This window comes from Chlorocebus sabaeus, chromosome 26, assembly GCF_047675955.1.
Source record: "Chlorocebus sabaeus isolate Y175 chromosome 26, mChlSab1.0.hap1, whole genome shotgun sequence".
NCBI lineage: Eukaryota > Metazoa > Chordata > Mammalia > Primates > Cercopithecidae > Chlorocebus > Chlorocebus sabaeus.
Window position 1 is genome coordinate 19000764 of NC_132929.1, and position 24316 is coordinate 19025079.

Genomic DNA, 24316 nt, shown 5'->3' on the forward strand with positions numbered 1-24316 from the left:
TGCTTTTCCCCTTTGCCTTGTGATCTTTGTTGGACCCTTATTAGTAGTTCTGCTTTTTGCCCTTTGAAGCCTGTGATCTTTGTACCTACTCCCTGTTCTTACACACCTCCCCTTTTGAAACCCTTAATAAAAAACTTGCTTTTGAGGCTCAGGTGGGCATCACAGTCCTACTGATATGTGATGTCACCCCCGGTGGCTCAGCTATAAAATTCCTCTCTTTGTACTCTTTCTCTTTATTTCTCAGCCGGCTGACATTTATGGAAAATAGAAAGAACCTACGTTGAAATATTGGGGGCGGGTTCCCCCAATACTCTAAGGTCTCTGCAAATGCATTTGATGTATGCCACATTGCTTGGGTTTTACATTAGATCATCTCAGTCATGTCTCCCAAATTTTGTTTTAAAATATCCTTCCACGTGTTTTCTAGTGGTGTAGTGTTAGATAAAACCAAAATCAAAATTTTATTTTATTGATATGGGTAATGCTCTCCATTCATACATTATAGCCCTGGTCCCTCAGTCACTATGTTCCACATGTTGGCACTATTTTTAAAAAAACTCTTATTTTCTTCCATTGAATATCCAATCGGTGCCATGTTCTATAGTTTTTATTTTTAAAATTGTTGTTACATTTGATCACTCCTTTCTAACCTCAAGGTCGTATTCTCCCATCTTTCTTCTTCAGGTCTTTGTAATTACTCCACTACCTGGATTATTGCAATCTCCTTCCAACAGGATTCTCTCTCACACCTGTCCTCTGGACAGTCAGTTCTCTATGCTGTTGCCAGATCCATGTCGCCAAAGCAGAACTCTGTTGTCTTCACTCTTGGCATTTACAGAGGCCTTCCTCAATGTGCCTCAAGCCAAAAGTCTGGTCTAATTACCATTATTCCTCTTGGTGTAGGCTGGCAAACTGAAACATTCACTGTCCCTGCAACATGCCCTGCATTTTCTCATCTTAATGCTTTGGTTCGTGTTGTTAGGAAAGTGCTTTTACCCACCCCAACCTCAATCTCTGCCAGTCAAGAAATATTACCCATCCTTTATATGAGACATCCATAATTAAACTTTTCTTGATTCTTTCCAAAGATGTACTCTCTGCTAGTTTTGTTGTTGTTGTTGTTGTTGTTTGAGATGGAATCTCGCTCTGTCACCCAGGCTGGAGTGCAATGCCTGATCTCGGCTCGCTGCAACCTCCGCCTCCCAGGTTCAAGTGACTCTCCTGCATCAGCCTCCCAAGTAGCTGGGACTACAGATGCGTGCCACCATGCCTGGCTAATTTTTTGTAGTTTTAGTAGAGACGGGCTTTCACTATGTTAGCCAGGATGGTCTCGATCTCCTGACCTCGTGATCTGCCCGCCTCTGCCTGCCAATGGTGGGATTACAGGCGTGAGCCACCATGCCCAGCTTCTCTCTCCTAGTTTTAACCTTCCCCCTGCCTTTTATATCTGTTCATCTCTTGTGGCAAAAAGCATATTCTTCACATATTAAACTTATGTATGTATGTCTCTCTCTTACATAAACTCCTTAGATAATGAACCATAGCTCTTTGCCTACTTATCTTTATGTTTATGTTTTCTGCTTAGATCAATGTATTGTATTCCAAAGGTACTCAAAATTTAATTGAAAATTTTAAATTGAAAATTCAATTTAATTGAAATTGGCATAAATCCAATACTGACAACATATCCCAAGGAAAAAACTCAAGGGGAGTTTTTTTTTAAGAGCACTATTTGTGTAAAAATATTTGCTCAGCCAGGTGCGGTGGCTCACGCCTGTAATCCCAGCACTTTTGGGAGGCCGAGGCGGGTGGATCACGAGGTCAGGAGATCAAGACCATCCTGGCTAACACAGTGAAATCCTGTCTCTATTAAAAATACAAAAAATTAGCCAGGCGTGATGGTGAGTGCCTGTAATCCCAGCTGCTGGGGGAGGCTGAGACAGGAGAATGGCATGAACTCGGGAGGCAGAGCTTGCAGTGAGCCAAGATCGCGCCACTGCACTCCATCCTCCCCAAAAAATACATATCTTTACTTAGAACAGGCAGAAGTGGGTAAGTTGGCAGCAGCAGCTGCACAGGGTGGAAGAAGCGGTGGTAGTGGAGGCAGTAGTGGGGCTGGCGGTGGTTCCAGGTGCGGGACAGGCAGTGGCCATAGCGGCTTGTTGGATAAGTGGAAGATAGATGATAAGCCTGTAAAAATTGACAAGTGCGATGGATTCGCTGTGAAAACCTCTTTGGATGATTCTGCCAAAAAGTTACTTCTGGAAAAATACAAATATGTGGAGAATTTTGGTCTAATTGATGGTCGCCTCACCATCTGTACAATCTCCTGTTTTTTTTGCCATAGTGGCTTTGATTTGGGATTATATGCACCCCTTTCCAGAGTCCAAACCCGTCTTCATTTTGTGCGTCATATCCTATTTTGTGATGATCTGGATTCTGACCATTTATACCTCATAAAAGGAGAGGAGCATCTTTGTCATGACCCACAGGAAAGATCCTACAGGAATGGATCCTGATGGTATTTGGCAACTGTCCTCCAGTCTTAAAAGGTTTGATGACAAATACACCTTGAAGCTGACCTTCACCAGTTGGAGAACAAAGCAGCAGCGGGAAGTCGAGTTTACCAAGTCCCCATTGCTAAGTTTGTCATGCATGTCCATGCGAAGAGACCACCAAACAGGCTTTGTGTGAGCAACAAGGCTGTTTATTTCACCTGGGTGCAGGCGGGCTGAGTCTGAAAAGAGAGTCAGCAAAGGTTGGTGGGATTATCATTAGTTCTCACAGGTTTTGGGATAGGCGGTGGAGTTAGGAGCAATGTTTTGCAGGCAGGGGGTGGATCTCACAAAGTACATTCTCAAGGGTGCGCAGAATTACAAAGAACCTTCTTAAGGGTGGGGGAGATTACAAAGTACATTGATCAGTTAGGGTGGGGCAGAAACAAATCACAATGGTGGAATGTCATCAGTTAAAGCTATTTTCACTTCTTTTGTGGATCTTCAGTTGCTTCAGACTATCTGGATGTATACACGCAGGACACAGGGCATATGATGGCTTAGCTTGGGCTCAGAGGCCAGATAAAGTTTTTTGACCACAGTGGGACACTGGTCATGGATGTATATGATCCTGAAATATCCAAGCTCCATGACAGTCTCGCCATAGAAAGAAAAATAAAATAGCTAATTCTAAAAGTAGCCCTCTTTCTGCTGGATCTTGCTGAATTACTGGTTTGGGAGGTGAGGGAGATAAAAATAACTCAAAATGGATAAAGTAAAAAAAGTTAAAAAGTTCCTGTTTTATCCCAAAATTTTAGTCTATTCTGGATAAATAGGATTTTCTGACACAGATATGAGAAGTTGTAGCTCTGATGTCTAGCTGTAGTCTCCTTGGTCTGCTGATTGCATTATTTTAATTTGCTTTTCTGGGAAAGCAGTTTTGCTAAAAGCTGTACAGACTTTTTCCTTTGTACCTAGCAGTACTTTATATAGTATAGTTTTGGGTCATGTAGCATTTTAAGACTCAATTAAAAAATATATTCATCTGTTGCTGACTTTATTAATTCCTATTTCCACATGTGTTTCCTTGAAGAATTCAGTATACGACTTCTCGTGTGTGATAGCTTTCCTTCACACACTATTTTTGTGGGTGTGTATATATCTGATTTGGGGAGAATTTAAAATACACATAGCTTTTTAATTTGTTTGAAACAGACCTTCTGCCTGTTACATTTTGTGCTCCTAACCAATTAAAGAAACCAATGACATTTTAGTTTTATATTGTGTTTTCCACTAGTATATCCCTGTTGATTTGTTTGTGCCTTTTATTAACTGCCATTGTCTAAAATTTTTTTCAATAAAAGGAAGGCAGATGTGAAAATAAATTACTCAGAACACCAATATATAATAAACAATTCAAAAATCAACAATAAGGGAGTGGTTAGATAAGTGAAGGTAGGGCTGAATCTAATTCTCCTGGGCCTTGCCCATAGGAAGTATTTAATATTTATTAAATGAATAGTATACCACCGTGTTGCAATATTAATCAGTTGCATGTGAAATCAGGTTAAGGGAAAAATAACTTTCACAAAACATAGGAATTAACATCTATAGAAAACCTATGCTGCCGGGAGCCGTGGTCCCAGCACTTTGCGAGGCGGGAGGATCGCTTGAACCCAGGAGTTCCGAAGCCAGCTTGGGCAACACAGAGACCCCAGTCTCTACAAAAACTATATTTAAAAAATTAGCTGGGCGGGATGGTGCGAACCTGTAGTTCCAGCTACTTGAGGCCAGGGAGGTCAAGGCTGCAGTGAGCCATGATCGCGCCACTGCATTCCTGCCTGGGGGACAGAGTGAGATCCTGTCTGAGAAGTGAAGGAAAGGGCAACGGTAGCGGGAAGGGGAAGGGAAAGAAAAGAAAACCTATGGAGGCACGTTAATAATCAGAAGGGGCCAGAGGAAGCCACCTGACACATTTGTGAGACGATGTGAAAGGCGTCCTCATACATTCTCACTTTGATACAACAACCCTGCAAAGTGCGCACGGAAGGTGTTATTAACTCTGTTTTACAGGTAAGGAGATCGACCCACTGAGGTCAGGAGTGAATGACTAAGGCGGAGCCAGGACTCTAGCCCTGGCCTCCTGGCCACTGGTACCGGTCTCCTTGCCCGCCACCACTCGGCCACCGTCATTGGTGTTCAGAGTTTCGGTTCCCTTTTCTTTGATCGCATTACTTACGCAAAACGAGCCCAGACACTTGCGCTGCCAGAGAGGCACAGATGCCGGCAGGCGGCTGACCGGCGCAGCACCCTAGGCCCGGTGTCTGGCTCCAGCCCCGCATCCGGCTCGGCCCCGCATCCGGCTCTGGCCCAGCTACAAGAGAGTCCGGAAGTGCAGGCAAAGCGGCTCCCGGGAGCGCCGCGCGATCCCGCGCGGGATCAGCGAGGGCCGCTCCCTGGCGGACTGGCGGGAGGGCGGCATGGCTGCAGTGCTGGCTCTCAGGGTGGTCGCGGGGTTGGCGGCCGCAGCGCTGGTGGCCATGCTCTTGGAGCACTACGGCCTGGCGGGCCAACCCTCGCCGCTGCCGCACCCCGCGCCCCCCAGGAGGCCGCACCCCGCGCCAGGTCCTGGAGACAGCAACATCTTCTGGGGCCTGCAGGTGAAGCGGCGGGAAGCCGGGCCGGGAGGCGGGTGCAGAGCGGGCACCGTGCGGTGAGACTCTGGCGGATGCTGGGCCCCACGCTCCAGGCTGCGGGCCTCACTCAGGTTGTAACTCGAGGCTCTGTCTAGTGCTGGCCCTGTCCCTACCTGGGGGGTTCGTTATGCACTGCCTCTTTGTCTTTTCCTTCTGCCCGCGAGAGCCGCTGAGCCGCCGCTCCCCATGCTGCCTCTTCCCGGCTCAGATGTCTCTGTTCAATACCTGTTTTCGGCAGATATCCGACATTCACCTGAGCAGGTTTCGAGATCCAGGCAGAGCGGTAGACTTAGAGAAATTCTGTTCTGAAACTATTGACATCATTCAACCAGCTCTCGTCCTAGCAACAGGTAGGGAGGCTTGCCGTGCTGTGGTGGTGTTCTGTGGTCCGGATGGTAGAACTCTAGCCAGGGCTGCGGCTTTTCTCTTTGGGGACGTTGGGAGCAGTATAGCCACAGCCCCAGATGAGCCCTGTGAGGTGGAAGAGATTGGACATGCTAACCCCTTTGCCTACGGATAACTGAATGAGTCAAGATTCAGGCAAAATGATTTGACGTAGCAAGGTTTTGTCAAAGCAGTAGAAGCAAGGCTCCTAGTTCTCATGTCAGTCTTTTGTCTCATATTTGTATCTGGTTTCTGTTCTTGTTGTTATAGTTGTGGTTGTGAGAATTAGGGAAAAGCCTGTAACCACGAATCAGAAGTTCTCTTCTTTTGCTCACTTTTCAATTTTCTTTATATTATTAATCTTATATTTTCAGTTGTTTGAGGCTTCCGGTGACCCAGAGCACTTTTTCTTCACCCTTTAATAGTTTTATGACTTGAGTTTTGTAGACTCTTCAAACCCTTTATTTGCTTCCAAACTGTAGTGGGAAGAAGCTAAAGGAGCATCTATCTGTCTTGCTTACTGGGGAATTCATCACCCATCCACCTTATTGAAGTATCTCTGCTGACATGAAAGGGTATCAGTTCTCATTTAATGGATGAACCCCCATAAAAAGTGTTCTGTTTAGTTCCCTATAAATTTTGGTATTTTGTTGTCCAGTTGCCCCTGCCACATTGCTTCTTGCTGTAAAACTAATACTTGGTCAAGTCACATATTCTGATTTTGTGGTTTGGAAAACATGGTTGCTGTAGATATTAGGTACCCACTCAGAGTATTGGAATTTCTTTTTTTTTTTTTTTTTTTTTTTTTTTGAGACGGAGTCTCGCTCTGTCGCCCAGGCTGGAGTGCAGTGGCCGGATCTCAGCTCACTGCAAGCTCCGCCTCCCAGGTTCACGCCATTCTCCTGCCTCAGCCTCCCGAGTAGCTGGGACTACAGGCGCCCGCCACCTCGCCCGGCTAGTTTTTTGTATTTTTAGTAGAGACGGCGTTTCACCATGTTAGCCAGGATGGTCTCGATCTCCTGACCTCGTGATCCGCCCGTCTCGGCCTCCCTAAGTGCTGGGATTACAGGCTTGAGCCACCGCGCCCGGCCTGGAATTTCTTATAAAAACATTTTCATTTTATCAGAGTCTACTGATGCATTTTGTACTGTTCTCTTTAAGGATTTTTTCACAACTCATTTCTAATATCACACAGGCGTTTGCTAACCTATAAGGAACAAAGCCCTTGCTGAGAAAATCTTGTTAGTTTAGATGGCTTGATTGGACATTGGTGGTCTCATGAGCAGTTTTGCTTATACATGTTGAGTACTTTAAGTATCGTTGTTCCTTCAGTGTGCATATCTAAAAAAATGGAACCCCTAGGAGTTTGTTTTGCATTGTGATTCAATTCTTGTGTAAACCTACAGGAGACCTGACAGATGCCAAAACAAAGGAACAGTTGGGATCCAGGCAGCATGAGGTAGAATGGCAAACCTACCAGGGTATTCTGAAGAAGACAAGAGTCATGGAAAAAACCAAGTGGCTGGATATCAAAGGAAATCATGGTGAGACCCAAGAGCTAGATATAATAAAGACTAGCGTTTTTTTCCCCCTTCAGGAACCTAGATTTTCCAACTTAGATTGTAAAATTATTAAGTGGGACATTATAACATAGATTTACATATACTAAAGGTCACAACTCTGAAATACAACTATATAATGTGGTTTTAAAACTTCAGATGTCATTGTTAGCCTTTGAGATGACAATTGGTATGGTCCTTTTTTGTGACATATGCTGCTTTTTTAATTATTATTATTACTATACTTTAAGTTCTGGGATACATGTGCAGAACATGCAGGTTTGTTACATAGGTATACACGTGCCATGTGGTTTGCTGCATCCATCAACCTGTCATCTACATTAGGTATTTCTCCTAATGCTATCCCTCCCCCTGCCCCCCACCCCCAAGTCCTTTCTTCTTTACATAGAAGAAACATGAGTTTTAGCAAAACTCATGCAGACAGATGTTTTAATAAATATACATTTTGCTAAGTGAAAGAAGCCAAACCTGTAAGTCTGCATACTGTATGATTTCATTTATATGACATTCAAGAAAAGGCAAAACAATAGACAGAGAACAGATTGTAGTTACCAGAGGATAGGGATTGGGAGACAGATTAACTGCAAACAGGCATCATGGAGAATTTTTGGTGGTGATGGAACTAGTCTGTATTTTGGTGGTTGTGGTGGACGTCAGGTTCGCTATGTATTTGTCAAAATCCATAGAACTGTAAGTCACAGAAAAGAATGAATTTTCCTGTGTGCAAATTTAAAATATTTTGCTTTTTATTTTTTCTTTTTAAAATTTACTGTGACTATTCTTATTATCATTATTTTGTGAGAAAGAGTCTCACCCTGTCACCCAGGCTGGAGTACAATAGTGCAGTCTCAGCTCACTGCAACCTTTGTCTCCTGAATTCAAGCAATTCTCCTGCCTTAACCTCCTGAGTAGCTGGGATTACAGACAGGTACCATCCTGCCCAGTTAATTTTTTTGGCGGGGGGGGGGGGGGGTATTTTTAGTAGAGGCGGAGTTTCACCACATTGGCCAGGCTGGTCTCGAACCCCTGACCTCAAATGATCTGCCTGTCTCAGCCTCCTAAAGTGGTGGGATTATAGGCGTGAGCCACCACACCCACTTTATTATTAGTTTTTTGACAGGGTCTTGCTCTGTCACTTAGCCTAGAGTGCAGTGGTGTGAGTATAGCTCACCACAGCCTTGACCTGAGCTTAAATGATCCTCCCACCTTAGCAACCCCAAGTAGCTGGGACTATAAGCATGCATCACCACACCCAGCTAATTTTTGAAGGTTTTTTTTTTGTGGAGTTGAGATCTTGCTATGTTGCTCAGGCTGATCTCAAACTCCTGGGCTCAAGCGATCCTCCCACCTCATTCTCCCAAAGTGCTAGGATTACAGGTATGAGTCACTGCACCTAGCCTAAAAATTTTAAATTGCAAACAAATCTCCATAGGCATGAACAGGGAAATGAATAATCCTTTCCCTTTTTTAGATTATTGTTGTGTTGGTAAGGAAATGAACTCTTCTCTAAAAGAGTCCTGGTGGTAGTAGATTTGTTTGATTTATAAAGGTTGACTTTTTTATTAGCTAAGTACTTCATTTGTCTACTTTATTTCATCAGTAGATCAGGCATGAATCCACTTCTTGCTGGCTTTTAGAATCACATGATTAAGACAAGAGCAACTACAGTTCAATCTTAAAATTTCAAACTTATTTATTCTGAATGGTATAGAAGTCAAAGTACCTGTTTTTCTCTAGTATACTAAATGCCTTAAATAAATAAGTTTCTAGATTATCTGAATTTTGTTAAGATATCAACATTTTAAAGCATCAATCTAATTGATTGACATTCTACCATTAAAAGTGTTATAGAAAGATGACAGAGGCTGCTACAGTCACGCTGTGGCTAGCTCAGTCTGTGCCAGCAGAGGCAGAGAGCTTGGGGAGGGCCAGTTGCTCCTGCTGGAGCCTCAGTTAAATCTGAATATCCCGTTGTCCCAACCCTCCCACAGATGTGCACCGGGCTGTACTTTGGCTTAAGACTGCAGGTGGACATCTCCACTGCCCGGGAATCATTGAGTGTGTAGACAGGACAGCCTCCATGGAAGGCTGCTCATACCAGAGTCCCGCCTTGGCATAGGCCTTGCCATTGAGGCAGCTCTACTGTCTGTGCTGTCTGAGGGTGGGCTGCCTGTCATGGGGGCAGCCGTTTCCCAGGGGGTGCTCATTGCCATCATCTGCAACACCTCATAGGCTTCTTGCTGCTTCTGCTCCGAGTCATTCTCTGCCAGGCCTACCACTCTTGCTCTGCCAATATTGACTGTTTCTACAGATTTAGACCCAACTCCAGCCCTAGCTCCTATCCTGAAAAAGTACCACTGCCCAAGAAGCCTAGCCGCGAAGGCAGCTACCTGCTGCAGCCCTGAAGGCCACTGGCTTAGCCTGGAGCTTGGGACCTAAGTCCATCCCACCCACATCCTGGAATCAAGATTCCAGGGTTTTAGCCAGCCTAGGGTCTAGAACTTGGAGCCCAGCCTGCTTGGATTGGACCCAGCAACCCAGAGTCTAGCCATACTGGTTCTAAGAGAGGCTCAGTGGCCCTAGAGAGATGGACCATGGTGGGAGTTCATGAGCTGGTGGTAGGGCCAGGGCCATCTGGACTCTGTTCTGAGTCTACCCTTTGCCTAGGCTAAACATTTCTAGTTTGGGAAAGCAAACTGAAACCCATGGCAATAATGGGAGGTTGTCTAGGATGGGCCCCTCTCCTGGTCCTCCCGCTATTTGCTGAATAATAAATGGAATGGCTCTACCCTGGGGGAGTGTGTGGGGGAATTGTTATAGAAAGAACTATTTTCCCTTAGTCATTAAAGAACATGTTTGTATTCTTTTTTTAATGTGGATGAATGTTTGCTTTTTTTTTTTTTTTTTAAATTAGATGCATTCAATATTCCAAGTCTGGACAGCGTCAAGAATTATTACAGGTACTGTAATAAACAGAAGACAGACCACTGTGTAGAGTCAGTGTTATAAGGAGGGTGTGGTCAATTCAATGAATGAGAGAAAACTTAAAAAAAATTTTGAGAGGCAGGAGTCTAACTATTTTGCCCAGGCTAGCCCTGAACTCCTGAGCTCAAACGATTCTCCTGCCTCAGACTCCTGTGTAGCTGGGGCTGCAGGCACATGCTACTGTGCCTAGCTGAAAACATTTTTTAACAGAAAAAGTTTTTCTATAAAGAATCTCTGGTAATTAAAAAAATGAGCCTTTTTGTCTTCTTGTGACAGATGCATTTCTTTTTGTTTAGACTTTTTCTTTTCTTTAATTCTTTCTGTTTCATATACAGGCATGCCTCGTTTTATTGTGCTTCGCCTTATTGCACTTTGCAGATGTTGCGTTTTTTACAAATTGAAAGTTTGTGGCAAGCCTGCCTTGAGCAAGTCTATGGGAGCTATTTTTCCAACAGCATATGCTCACTTTGTGTCTCTGTGTCTCATTTTGGTAATTCTCACAATATTTCAGACTTTTTCATTGTATCTGTTATGGTGATCTGCGATCAGTGACCTTTGATGTTACTATTGTAATTGTTTTGGGGTGCTACAAACCTTGCCCATATAAGTCCAGGAACTTAATCAATAGATGCTGTATGTGTTCTCAGTGCTCCACCAACCAGCTGTTCTCCTATCTCTCTCCCTCACCGCTGGCCTTCCTATTCCCTGAGAGACAACAATATTAAAATTAGGCCAGTCAATAACCCTACAATGGCCTCTAAGTGTTCAAGTGAAAGGAAGGGCCCAACATCTCTCACTTTAAATCAAAAGGTAGAAATGATGAAGCTTGGTGAGAAAGGCTGTTGAAAGGCTATCAGGTAGGCTGAAAGCTAGGCCTCTTGCGCTGGAGCAGTGAGCCAAGTTGTGAATGCAAAGGAAAAGTTCTTGAAGGAAATGGAAAGTGCTGCTCCAGTGAACAGATGAATGATTAGAAAGTGAAACAGTCCTACTGCTGTTGTGGAGAAAGTTTTAGTGTTCTGGATAGATGATCAAAGCATCTACAGCATTCACTTAAGCCAAAGCCTAATCCAGAGCAAGATGCTAACTCCCTTCAATTCTGTGAAGACTGAGAGAGGTAAGGAAGCTGCAGAAGAAAAGTTGGAAGCTGGCAGAGGTTGCTTCATGAGGTCTGAGGAGAGAAGTTGACTCTATAACATAAACATGCAGTGTGACGCAGCAAGTGCTGATTGGAGAAGCTGCAGCAAGTGACCCAGAAGATCTAGCTAAGATAATTGATGAAGGTGGCTGCACTAAACAACAGATTTTCCGTGTAAGTGAAACAGCCTTCTTTTGGAAGAAGATGCCATCTAGGACTTTCATAGCTAGAGAGAAGTCAATCCCTGGCTTCAAAGGACAGGCTGACTGTTGCTAGGGGTCCATGCAGTTGATGACTTTTTTTTTTTTTTAGAAAGTTACACAATAATTTATTTATTGAGGGCCTCCTCTCCCCACCCTTGCAGTCTCTAGGTCACTTTTCCACTTGTAGATGTTGCACGTCAGCCCTAGAAAGATGACTGGGGGCAGGGGCACTGCGTCCTGTTCAGTGAGACCCATCATGTGGCTGTAACTGTCTTCCTAGTATTGCAAGAACACGGCCGGCAGATCCGGCTCCTCATACCGTCTTCACCAGGGCCACCTTCTCGGCCTCCTTCTGCCCGTAATTCTCCTTCAGGATCTGCTACTGTTCCGGAGTGGCCCGTTGCAGACACTGAACCACCAGCCAGCTGCATTTGTTGTCCTGTTTGTCAGTGCCAACTTTGCCGGTCACACTGGGGTCCCCAAAAGAGGTCAAGGGAATCATCCTGAATCTGAAAGAACTCTCCCTCTCCCATCTCCAGCAGGATCTTCTTGGCATTGGTGTGCTCCTTCTCACCATCAATGCCTGCCATGTACATGGCTGCAGCTACAGGAAGGTAGAAGGAGTAGAAAGCTGCCTTGTACTTGACACTAGATTTGTACCTCTTTTCAGTGAATCTGCCAAGATCTGCATTTCCCTGGGGGGCTGCCCAATCTCAATCTGATAGAAACTCTGCAGGAAGAGCTGGATCAGGTTCAGGTAATAAGGCTGCTCCCGGGAATAGAGCTTCAGCAGGTGGTACATACATGCTTCCCTTCCAGAAGCATAGCATCATTGATGGTGTCCAAACCCACGCCCGGCTTTTGATACCAGCAGATCTGTCCCTGGCGGGTGAGGGATGAATCTGTGATGTCATCTGCCACCAGGAAGAAAGCTTGCAGCAGTTCCACACACCAGCCCACAGTCAGGGCCCGCTGGAGACTCTCAGCATCCTGTTTCCTCAGCTCCACCAGCTCCAAGAATAGTACTAGCACTGTCAAAGCCCAGTGATACTTGCCTTCAATGCCATTGTGCTACAGGACCTCCTTGAGCTGGGTGATAGCATCTCCTCTCCCTCGGTGCCCCATCTCATCCTCAGTCAGCACCCTAACAAGCTGGGAGAAGCACTGAACGAAATCCTGATTTTCTTGGACAGAAATGTCTGATTTCTGGTCTCCATTCTGAGGGAGGAGCAAAGGGCTCTGTTCCTGGACGTGGGTTCCTGCTCCATAGCCAATGACTTTAAGTGGAGCCAATGCCTATTTACCATTCTGAAAATCCTTGGGTGCTTCAGCATTATGCTAAATCTACTCTGCCTGTGTTCCATATATGGAACAACAAAGCCTGGATAATAATAGCACATCTGTTTACAGCGTGGTTTACTGAATATTTGAAGTCCACTGTTGAGAACTACTGCTCAGAAAAAGATATTCCTTTCAAAGTATCAATGGTCATTGACAATGCACCTGGTCACCCAAGAGCTCTGAGGAAGTTGTACAAGGAGATGAATGTTACTTTCATGCCTGCTAGCACAGTATTCATCCTGCAGCCAATGGATCAAGAAGTAATTTCAACTTCCAACTCTTACTATTTAAGAAACACATTTCATAAGACTATAGCTGCCTTAGATTATGATTCTTCTTCTGATGGATGTGGGCAGTCGATTGAAAAATTTATGGAAAGGAGTCACCATTCTAGATACCATTAAGAACAGTTGCAATTAATTGGAGGAGGTTAAAATAACATAAACAGGAGTTTGGAAGAAGTTGATTCCAACCCTCATGGATAATTTTGAGGGGTTCAAGACTTCAGTGGAGGAAGTAACTGCAAATGTGGAAATAGCAGGAGAACTAGGATTAGAAGTGGAGCCTGAAGAGGTGACTAAATTGCTGTAATCTTAGGATAAAATTTGAACAGATGGCAATTGCTTCTTATGGATGAGCAGAAAACATGGTTTCTTGAGAAGGAAACTACTCCTGGTAACTATGGTGTGAACATTTTTGAAATGACAACGAAGGATTTAGAATTATACATAAATTTAGTTGATAAAGCAATGACAGTGTTGGAGAGGATTGGATTTCTTTGGGTAAAATGCTATCAAGCAGCATTGCATGCTACAGAGAAATTCTTGTGAAAGGAAAAGTCAATTGATATAGCAAACTTCATGGTTGACTTATTTTAAGAAATTACCCCAGCCACCCCAACCACCACCCTGATCAGCCAGCAGCCACCAACATCAAAACAGGACCCTCTATCAGTAAAAAGATTTGACTCACTGAAGGCCCAGATGATCATTAGCATTTTTGGCAGTAAAGTTTTTTTTTTTTTTTTTTTTCCCTGAGACAGGGTCTCACTCTGTCACCCAGGCTGGAGTGCAATAGTGCGATCTCAGCTCACTGCAACCTCCACCTCCCAGGCTCAAAGTGATCCTCCCACCTTAGCCTCTCGGGTAGTTGGGACCACAGACATGAGCCACCATGCCTGGCTAATTATTGTATTTTTTTATAGAGACAGAGTTTCGATGTGTTGCCCAGGCTAGTCTCGAGCTCCTGGGCTCAAGTGATCCACTCACCTCAACCTCCCAAAGTGCTAGGAGAACAGACGTTAGCCACCATGCCCAGTCAGTAGAAGTATTTATAAATTAAGGTATGTGCATTGTTTTGTTGGACATGAAGCAATTGTACACTTAATAGACTATAGTATGATGTAAACATAACATTTTTTTTTTTGAGATAGGATCTTGCTCTGTTGCCCAGGCTGGAGTATAGTGGCACCATCTTGGCTCACTGCAACCTCCATCTCCCTGGTTCAAGTGAGTCTCCTGACTCAGCCTCCTGAGTAGCTGGAACTACAGGCATGTGCCAACATGCCTGGCTAATTTTTGTATTTTTAGTAGAGACAGGGTTTTGCCATGTTGGCCAGGCTGGTCTCAAACTCCTGACCTGAAGTGATCTGCCTGCCTCGGCCTCCCAAAGTGCTGGGATTACAGGCATAAGCCACTGCGCCCAGCCGTAAACATAACTTTCATACACACTGGGAAACCAAAAATTCATGTGACTCGCTTTTTTGCAATATTTGCTTTATTGTGGTGGTTAGGAACCACAATACCTCTGAAGTATGCATGTAGTTTAATGCTTTGTTTTGGCTAATGGTACTTTTAATATTCCACATGGGCTTAAACAATTTTTTAAGTCATTGATACATAGGAAAAGTCATTTATATCAGAGTTTGTCAGCCACACTGCTGAGGTCACTGGGTTTTCAGAATCCTGAGATACTGATTTTCCTGGCCTCTGTGGTGGCTGGAGAGCCCAGTTAGTCACCTGGCTGCTTTATCTTTTTATCCTGTGTCATATAAATATTAAAATAATCATTATTTGTCGTGAATGTGAAAAGGCAAGGGATCTCTGAATTAGAAACCAATTCTCTAGTTTCATTATGTTTAGATTCCTCTTTTGGTTGCAGTTCACTTTTCAGCCTCAGGATATTCAGTAGCTTTGTTCTGCATTGTCAATCAATCATGTAGCAAATATTTATTGAGAGTCCATCCCTAGCTGGATAGTGTGAGAGATACATGAGCTAATGTTAAAAATTTGGCTTTTGCCTTCAAGGAACTGATAGTGTAGTTAAGGGACATCAGAATTATTTAGGAAACAATTAGAAAAGAACATGAAGGAATGGCTGATGAAATGCTAGATTATTTGGTACACATGATAATCACTATGAGAAATCAGAAAAGCGTGGGTGGACATAGAAAAGACTTTATAAAAGAAGCAAAAAGTGTGTCCAATCTTAAAAAATGAGTAGCATTTGAAGAAGTAAGACATGCCAAGGAGGATATTTTAGGCAAAAGAATAGGTATGAATATAGATCTTTAAAAGCTACGCACTGGGAAACCAAAAACTGAACTTTGCTGGGGCAGTAAGGAAACTGGTATCACCAGAATTAACATCCATACTGAGGACTGGTATGACACTGGATAGGTAGCTTAGGGCTAATTTATATAGGTCTTAAGTAACAAGCATAGACATTGAGATGTGATGGGTAATAGTTGGTAATTCAGCATAGGTTCTTAAGGAGGCAAGTAACATAATTAAAATAGTGTTTTATAAAGGGCAATCCCACAATAAAAAAGGAAAAAGATGGGGTAAAAAGGAAAAAAGATATTGGAGTTATGTGGACTAAATAGGAGGGTCCTGCAATAGTCCAGTTGTGATATGAAGAGACATACCCATCTGAACTAAGTTCCTGGATATGGAGATGGTGACATCAGTTTGAGGATGATAGGTCAAAAAGCACTGGTTAACTGAGTTTGTATAATTAGAGTCACCATACATTAGAAGCGGAGGTTGTTCTCTTTTGTTAATATGAGAAAGGAAAAGGACAGAGATGAAAATCTTTCACTTCCTGTTAACTGTTTGTATCTTTGATGGTGATTATGGGCAGTTAGGAGACATTTTCAAAAATAATTAACAGGAATTGGGGCTGAGTGGTTATTTGGAAAGTAAAGTGAATAGTCACTTTAAAGTTTCTTACCTTTGTATTTTTGTTTTTAGCCACCTAAACTTTATCTGAATTTAATAAATGGCATTTTACTAAAAATGTAAATATTACAGAAATATCAATCTGAAGAAAAAAAATTAAAGTTAAATCTTGATCTTAAAAATGTCCCAGAGAGGAGGCAGAGCTTTCTGTGAGCCGAGATCACGCCACTGCACTCCAGCCTGGGCGACAGAGCGAGACACCGTCTCAAAAAAAAAAAAAAAAAAAAAAAAAAAAGAAGTCCCAAAGAGGCTGGATGCAGTGGTTCATGCCTGTAATCCTAACACTTTGGGAGGCTAAGGCAGGTGCACACTTGAGTCCAGGAGTTCGAGACCAGCCTGGGCAACATGGTGAAACCCCATCTCTACAAAAATACAAAAATTAGCTGGGCGTGGTGGTGTGCACCTTTAGTCCCAGCTACTCAGGAGGCTGAGATGGGAGGATCGCTTGAGCCCAGAAGGCTGAGATTGCAGTGAGCCAAGATCATGCCACTGCTCTCTAGCCTGGGTGACAGAGCCAGACCCTGTCTCAAAAAAATAAAATAAGCCCCAGAGAATGCCAAAATCCCATATTATGTTAGCATCATATATTTTAACTTGTGTTTTCAAATAGTTGGATTTATTTTTAGACAGTTGGATTTTAATGTATCAAAAATACAGGAAAGGAAACAACATATGTAAGATTATAAGCTTCTGAGGAATAACTGAACATAAAATAAGAAAAAATATAAGTAAAAATTTTAATTTAGACTAAAACCCTGAAACAGAACTTTTTTTTTTTTTTTTTCTGAGATGGAGTCTCACTTTGTTGCCCAGACTGGAGTGCAGTGGCGTGATCTCAGCTCACTGCAAGCTCTGCCTCCCGGGTTCACGCCATTCTCCTGCCTCAGCCTCCCGAGTAGCTGGGACTACAGGCGCCCACCACCATGCCTGGCTAATTTTTTTGTATTTTTAGTAGAGACGGGGTTTCACCGTGTTAGCCAGGATGGTCTCGATCTCCTGACCTCATGATCCGCCTGCCGTGGCCTCCCAAAGTGCTGGGATTATAGGCGTGAGCCACCATACCTGGCCCTGAAATAGAAATTTTAAAAATACCAAGAAGAAAGGCAATAGAACTAATTGACATTGTTTAAATTGGGTTTGACTAATTTCTGAGTATTAGTTATAGTTTCTGTATAATATATTTACTCGGGTTACATTATACATGATGGCTTTTGTGGCCCACTAGCATATTAAATTTCAGGAGTTTATTTGTATTTTTAAATATATGCTGTTAGGTAAAAATCTTAGATTAAGATTTTTGATTATCATGTGTACCAAATAATCTAGCATTTCATCAGCCATTCCTTCATGTTCTTTTCTAATTGTTTCCTAAATAATTCTGATGTCCCTTAACTACACATGTAAGACACTTAGATTAAAGATAATACCAACTTTCCTTATAATGTTCTGACATTTGAATAATATAGGTATGCCCCCCAATAAAATCTATACTTTCCTTCTTATTTATTCAACACATACTTAATGAGTGCGTGCTCTGTACTGTGTTACCCATCCTTTCTTCCTGGTCTTCACTCTGCAGTTTTATGGACACCTGAACGCTGTTGACACTTAAGGTGGTAAACTTTCATTAGTGGATATAGACCCTGTGTATGTTATCAATGTATCTTTAGGAACTGAAAAAGATTTAACAACCCAGACCTAGACTAATATTTTTCTCCTTGCTTGAAGACTTCGTCTTGTCTTGCTTGTGAATTAAGCCTCTGTAGTCCTGTTTCAAGAAGTAAACAGCTTTTGTGTCTCACTACACCAAGAATTCTTCTAGGTACTTAGTAGGCCCTGACTAAATCTGCAAATGATTGATAAATACTGTTCCACTTTATTCTGATTTGTTTCTTTTTGAGTATTTAATGGACTGCCTAAAAGAATTCTCTTACTTCTGAACGTTACTTGGTGAACTTGTGTTTGGTTATTGATGAATTAGTTTGCATGAGTCTTTGGGGACAATGGGAGAAAAACTTCGCAATTTCATCAGTTTATCCATTGTGGATCTAGTTTAGTATACTTCTCTGTCAGATCAGCAAATCTCTTTTTCAAAGGAAGGTAAAATTTTGTGTATTCGGGAAGGAATTTTAAAGCATTGTCTTTTTATAATTACACTAACACCCTCCTGTCTTCTATTTTTTAGGAAATATTCTGCTGTACGTAGAGATGGCTCTTTCCATTATGTCCACAGTACTCCCTTTGGCAACTATTCGTTCATCTGTGTAGATGCCACCATAAATCCAGGGCCTAAGAGACCCTATAATTTCTTTGGAATTTTAGATAAGGTGTAGTAAAAATCTTACTTCCCTTTGTAGTTTACTTATTTTTTCATGGATACATGTGGATCACTTAAAGTTATCATAAGTAAACTAGTTATTATCTAGGAGTGCTTGAGAGAAATTTAACTTGGTTACAGGTATGGCTAGAAGTTACTGGCTATTTCAGCACTATTTTTGCTATCCTTGTTCTTGTCCCAAAATCTGAGAAAGAAGTACCTCACACTTTATGGAGTAAGCATTTATTAAATAGGTACTGAGTACAGGATGCACTTTGGACATCCAGCAAGGAACAGGACATACAGCTTTTTGTGGTATATTCCTAAGTTCCCACAATTGCCAGTTCTAACTAGTGGTTTTTTTTTTTTTTTTTTTTGAGATGGAGTTTTGCTCTGTCGTCCAGGCTGGAGTACAGTGGTGTGACTTCAGCTCACTACAACCTCCACATCCCAGGCTCAAGCAGTTCTCGTGCCTCAGCCTCCCAGGTAGCTAGGATTACAGGCATGTGCCACCACGCCCAGCTAATTTTTGCATTTTTTTGTTGTTGTTGTTGTTGTCTTTTTTTTTTTTTTTTTTAATTTTTGCATTTTTACTAGAGAGGGGGTTTCGCCATGTTGGCCAGGGTGGTCTTGAACTCCTGATCTCAAGTGTTCTACCAGCCTCAGCCTCCCAAAGTGCTGGGATTACAGGCATGAGCCACTGTGCCCAGCTGGTCTATATTTTTTTAAGAAGAGAAGGACAACTGTTGAAATCAATATGTTTATTTTCAAGTATTTTGACAAGACTAGGTGATTGCTGGATTTAAACTGTGGAAAGTCTCATTTGAGAACTTCTTATTATTTCTTGGTACAGTAAATGCCAACTCGTTATTTAATAAGCATATGCCCTTAAGTAAGACATATGTGCTCATATGAAAGAATACAAACGTGATAAGATCAAATTCTTAGACTCAGAGTATTTAATCTAGTGGTAAGGTATAAGACCAGTATAGAAATAAATATAATAAAGAGCAGAATTTGCTAAATTAGAACTATGAGGTTCAGAGTTATACGAGAGTTCGAAAGAATGTGAAATCAAGTGAACAAAATATTGTCAAATGCATTGCGTTACTTTAGGCATTTTATTTAATTGGGTTCTATTTTGTTTCCTATCTATCAAGTGTCTTTAGTCAGGGTTGATGAACTTATATTAAATCCCATTCCTTTGTATAGTGTTTTTTAAGGTAGAATTCAAGGATTATGTACATGAAAACCAACTGGGCTGGGCGCGGTGGCTCAAGCCTGTAATCCCAGCACTTTGGGAGGCCGAGACGGGCGGATCACGAGGTCAGGAGATCGAGACCATCCTGGCTAACACAGTGAAACCCCGTCTCTACTAAAAACACAAAAAACTAGCCGGGCGAGGTGGCGGGCGCCTGTAGTCCCCGCTACTCGGGAGGCTGAGGCAGGAGAATGGCGTAAACCCGGGAGGCGGAGCTTGCAGTGAGCTGAGATCCGGCCACTGCACTCCAGCCCGGGCGACAGAGCAAGACTCCGTCTCAAAAAAAAAAAAAAAAAAAGAAAACCAACTGGAGTGTTACAAAATGCAGATTCCGTGGCCTTGCCCCAGACTTACCAAATTTAAAACCCTGAGGGTAGAGCCCAGAAATGTATTGCTGTAAGCACCTTATAGATAATATTAATGCATATTTACATATGTACCAGTTATTTTTTGAAATCAACTTTTGAGGTATGATTTGAATACTATAAAATACCCTCATTTTAAGTGTTTGAAGAGTTTTGACAAATGTATGTACTGGTATAACTGTCACCACAGTTAAGACTAGAACATTTCCATCATCCTAAAGTCTTATCTTCCTTGTACAGTCTTCACCTCCTAGGGAATCACTGATTGGTTTTCCATCAGTATAGATTCGTTTCGTTTGTTTTAAAATTTTGTATAAATGAAATCATACGTTATGTACTCTTGGGTCTGGCTTCTTTTGCTCAGTATGTTTCCAAGATCCATCCATATGATTGTGTGTATCATTAGTTCTTTCCTTTCTGTTGCTGAGTAGTATTCCATCGTGTGGATGTATTACAACTTGTTGATGGTTTCTAGTTTTTGGCTATTATCAGAGTTGTTATAAACATTTAGGTAGAAGTCTTTACATGATATTATTTTAGAAGTTTAGTTTCTGTATCCTTTTTATTAATTGTAATGTGTTATACAAAGCTGTAAGATTAGTGATGACTTCTTTATTTCTCAATTTACTTATCTATTAAAATAGATATCTTCCCTACCTATTGCAGAGTTATTTTTAGGATCAAATGAAATATATGTGAAAACCATTTGAAACTTACAGAGGTCCATAGAGGTCATTAACTAGTAAGGTTTAAGGTCTAGACACATATAATAATTATTATACATCTTCAGAGGAGTTTTCTAATCTGTTGACATTAGATTTTAGCCTGAGCCCTAATTTAAGATCCTTCCATTTTTCTCCCATTTCAGAAAAAGATGGAGGAGCTCTTATTACTGGCCAAGGAAAGTAGTCGGAGCAACCATACAATTTGGTTTGGACACTTTACAACATCCACTATTCTTTCTCCATCACCAGGAATCCGGTCAATAATGAGGTGAGACAAGCTTCCAAAATCAGAATTCATTTGTTTTTAGTTTTTTATTTTGCTGTACCTATTCTGCTTTTCTGGCAAGACATTTTTATTAGTTTGGCCTCACAAGTTACCTTTGTTCATTTATTTCATTTATTTTTCACTGGTTAGTTCGGCTATAGCTTATTTGTGTGGACACCTCCATACACTTGGTGGACTGATGCCTGTTTTGCACACTCGTCACTTCCAGGGCACTTTGGAACTTGAGGTGGGAGACTGGAAGGATAATAGGAGGTAAGGGAACCTCCCCACAGAATAAAACTTATACACATAAGTTTTGCCAAAGCAATGATAATTTTCTTACTGATATCATGGGTGATCACAGTTAAAGAAAAACTTGTGATATTTCTGCCTTTTTAAAGTAATATATGTCTCTGCAATCTTTGTCATTTTGTGGAAACCTTGTCACAGCAGTGATGTTTACTATCACTATGTTACATTGGATTTTCAAGATATGTCCATTAGGAAATGGACTCAAACTCTAATGTGCACAAGAATTATAGAGGAGCTTATGAAAAATAAAAATTTTCAGGCGCTACCTCTAGAGATTTTGATTGTGTTGGTCTGGATTAGGGTCCAACAAACTACTTTTTTTTTTTTTTTTTTGAGACAGAGTCACATTCAGCCACCCAGGCTGGAGTGCAGTGGCGTGATCTTGGTTCAGTGCAACCACTGTCTCCTGGGCTCAAGTGATTCTCCGGTCTCAGCCTACCTAGTAGCTGAGATTACAGGCACGTGCCATCATGCCCGGCTAAGTTTTGTATTTTAGTAGAGACAGGGTTTCACCATGTTGGCCAGGCTGGTCTTGAACTCCTGACCTCAGGTGATCTAGCCGCCTTGGCCTCCCAAAGTACCAGGATTACAGGTGTGAGCCACGGCACCTGGCCCAAACTGCATTTTTTAAAAGCCCTCTGGGTGGTCTATGCACCACAATTTGAGAAATACTAGTACTAGAAGTGCCTTCTTTTTTCTCCTGAATTTTGTATCTACCATACTGGTTACTGCTACAAGATGGCAGTGATTTAAGTTCTTCAAATAGATGATAGTTGACTTTTTTAAGGTTAAAGTCTAACAGAAAACATGTTTATCAAAAGCATGTAGTACAGTTAAATATATGTTTTTTTCTTTTTTAAAAGAAGTATTTAAGTGAAATAGTTTATCAAGTTTTGAGGAGTATCATCTTATTGTTTAACTATTACAGTTATTTAATTTATACAAATGCTGTGCTCTCAGATAATAGGTACTCAACAAAGATTTGTTGAGCTGAATATGTTATCTTTTTGTTTTTAACTACTTCCATTAATTAAAAAGGAACTTTACATCTTGGAAGGTACTTCCTCATTTTGGTTGACTTTTTAGAAAGTGTATGAGTTATGCTTGAAACCTGTAATTATTTGGCAACTATAATTACTTTGAGCTAAGAGTTGTCTGTTCATGGCTGTGAGGCTGTGGGCTGGGCTATGATTGCCTTTTGTGAGATAGTCTTACTAAGCCTTGACCAGCTTCTTTATTTCTTCTAAGTGCTCCAGTTACAAGTTGTGTTGTTAATTATGAAGCCATTTCCTTTCTCTCTTCACCAGCTTTCCTGTGTTCCAACCTTGGGGTTTTATCTGGAGTTTACTGAAAGGACCTAAACTTTACCTGCCCTTATAAACACTTAAATTGTGTTTGTTACAATAGAATAATTTTTAAAAACCGTATATTGGTAATATTAGGCTAGGCCTTATTGTAGATGCAGATAAATCCAGAAATATCAGTGGCTTAACACAAATGTTTTTCATTTGTGTGAATTCAATGTGAGTCAGAACAACTCTCATCCATGGGGTGAGTCAGTAATTCAGACTTCGTCTGTCTTAAAATTCCTATTTCAACATGTCAATTCCAGGGCAGGGAAGACAGCAAGGAGAACTCACACCCACTCTTAAGTACTTTGGACCACAGGCATGATATGTGTCACTTCTGTTCACAGCCCATTGGCCAAAACTAGTCACATGGTCCCAACCTGATACCAGGGAGACTGGGAAATGCAGGGGAATGTGTAGAGTATTTGGTGAGCACTAGTGTTTCTGCTGTAGTGAATCATTTCTTTTTTTAATTCTACAAGTTAGAAAATATAAAACTTTGGTTATTCTTTAATGAATATTTTATACCTTTTGTTATTGCATTTGGAAAATGAAAACAACTTTAATTTCTTTGAAATTATAGAAATGTTTAAGGCCAGGTGCAGTGGCTTACACCTGTAATCCTGGCACTTTGGGAGGCCAAAGTGGGGGGATCACCTGAGGTCAGAAGTTCCAGACTCCTGCCCAACATGGTGAAACCCTGTCTCTGCTAAAAATAGCTGGGCATGGTGGCGGGCACCTGTAATCCCAGCTACTTAATATTTTATGTAGCATTGTTGATGGGATGAAGAATGTCAGGTATTAGGGTTATAATAAATGTTTTAGGTTCAAAGTTGTCTTAAAGTACAGGGATAAGATGAATTACTTCAACAAGTATTTATTTAAAAATTAAAGAGTACATGCCATTACCAGGTGTTGTTCAAGAGCACAGTTGAATCCATTGCCCAGTCAGAGGCCAGTTATCTGACAAATGTGAAGGCTAAAGTGATAGGGGTAAGGGAGGAAAGAAAGAAAATATTACTTAATCTGTATTCAAATTCATCATGTAAAAAAGTCCTAGTTATGTATTTTTATATTTGTTCTGTATATTACCTACATGACCTCTTACAATGTGAAGTGACTAAATTACCTTATCATTATCTGGTCTCTAGGTACCGGATTTTTGCTTTTGATCATGACCTCTTTAGCTTTGCAGATTTGATATTTGGCACGTGGCCTGTGGTTCTTATCACCAATCCTAAATCACTCCTTTATAGTTGTGGTAAACATGAACCACTAGAAAGACTTCTTCACTCAACACACATCAGGTATGTAGCGATTTTTCAGAATTTCCTTTCAGTTTGATAATGATGGAAGATAAGTCATTGTGATTACATTCCCGTATGAAAGCTATGAGACGCCCCATTTTAGTTTACACAGCAACCTACACATTATATAAAGATAGATTGCTTAGTGTTTTGTTCCCATTAAGTTAAAAAGCAGATCATGTTTTTAAGCTGATGAAATTTTAAAAACCATTCAGAAATCCGTAATTCTAACATTACTATTTTTGTTTTATTTTATTCCAGCCTTTTTATTTGCATGCTTTTACATTGCTATAAGCGTAATGTACACATTCCTTTATAGCCTACTTTTTAAAATTTGCATTATATATCAAATTTGTT

At 41.5% G+C, this 24316-nt stretch overlaps 2 protein-coding genes and 1 pseudogene across 13 annotated transcripts in view; 1 reads left to right on the forward strand and 2 right to left on the reverse strand.

The window, feature by feature from the left end:
* Positions 1-432: 432 nt before the first annotated feature.
* Positions 433-5108, reverse strand: LOC140710452 (embryonic stem cell-related gene protein-like). The gene is made up of 2 exons (XM_073012094.1): positions 4735-5108; positions 433-2737 (listed from the first exon to the last, which is right to left on the reverse strand). Exons 1-2 carry the CDS (start codon positions 4835-4837, stop codon positions 2448-2450), a joined length of 393 nt encoding a protein of 130 aa, XP_072868195.1. The 5' UTR covers positions 4838-5108; the 3' UTR covers positions 433-2447.
* TMEM62 (transmembrane protein 62) overlaps positions 4976-24316 on the forward strand; it is a 47094-nt gene continuing 27753 nt past the window's right edge. For 2 of the 12 annotated variants that reach the window (XM_073012088.1, XM_008016875.3), the window contains exons 1-8: positions 4976-5155; positions 5430-5541; positions 6982-7119; positions 10070-10115; positions 18244-18385; positions 20870-20994; positions 21142-21264; positions 23804-23959. In XM_073012088.1, coding sequence (XP_072868189.1) covers positions 4976-5155; positions 5430-5541; positions 6982-7119; positions 10070-10115; positions 18244-18385; positions 20870-20994; positions 21142-21264; positions 23804-23959 — 1022 coding nt within the window. The other 10 variants (XM_073012091.1, XM_038009897.2, XM_073012089.1 and 7 more) reach the window with 9 other exon arrangements.
* Positions 11254-12746, reverse strand: LOC119627882 (farnesyl pyrophosphate synthase pseudogene; annotated as a pseudogene).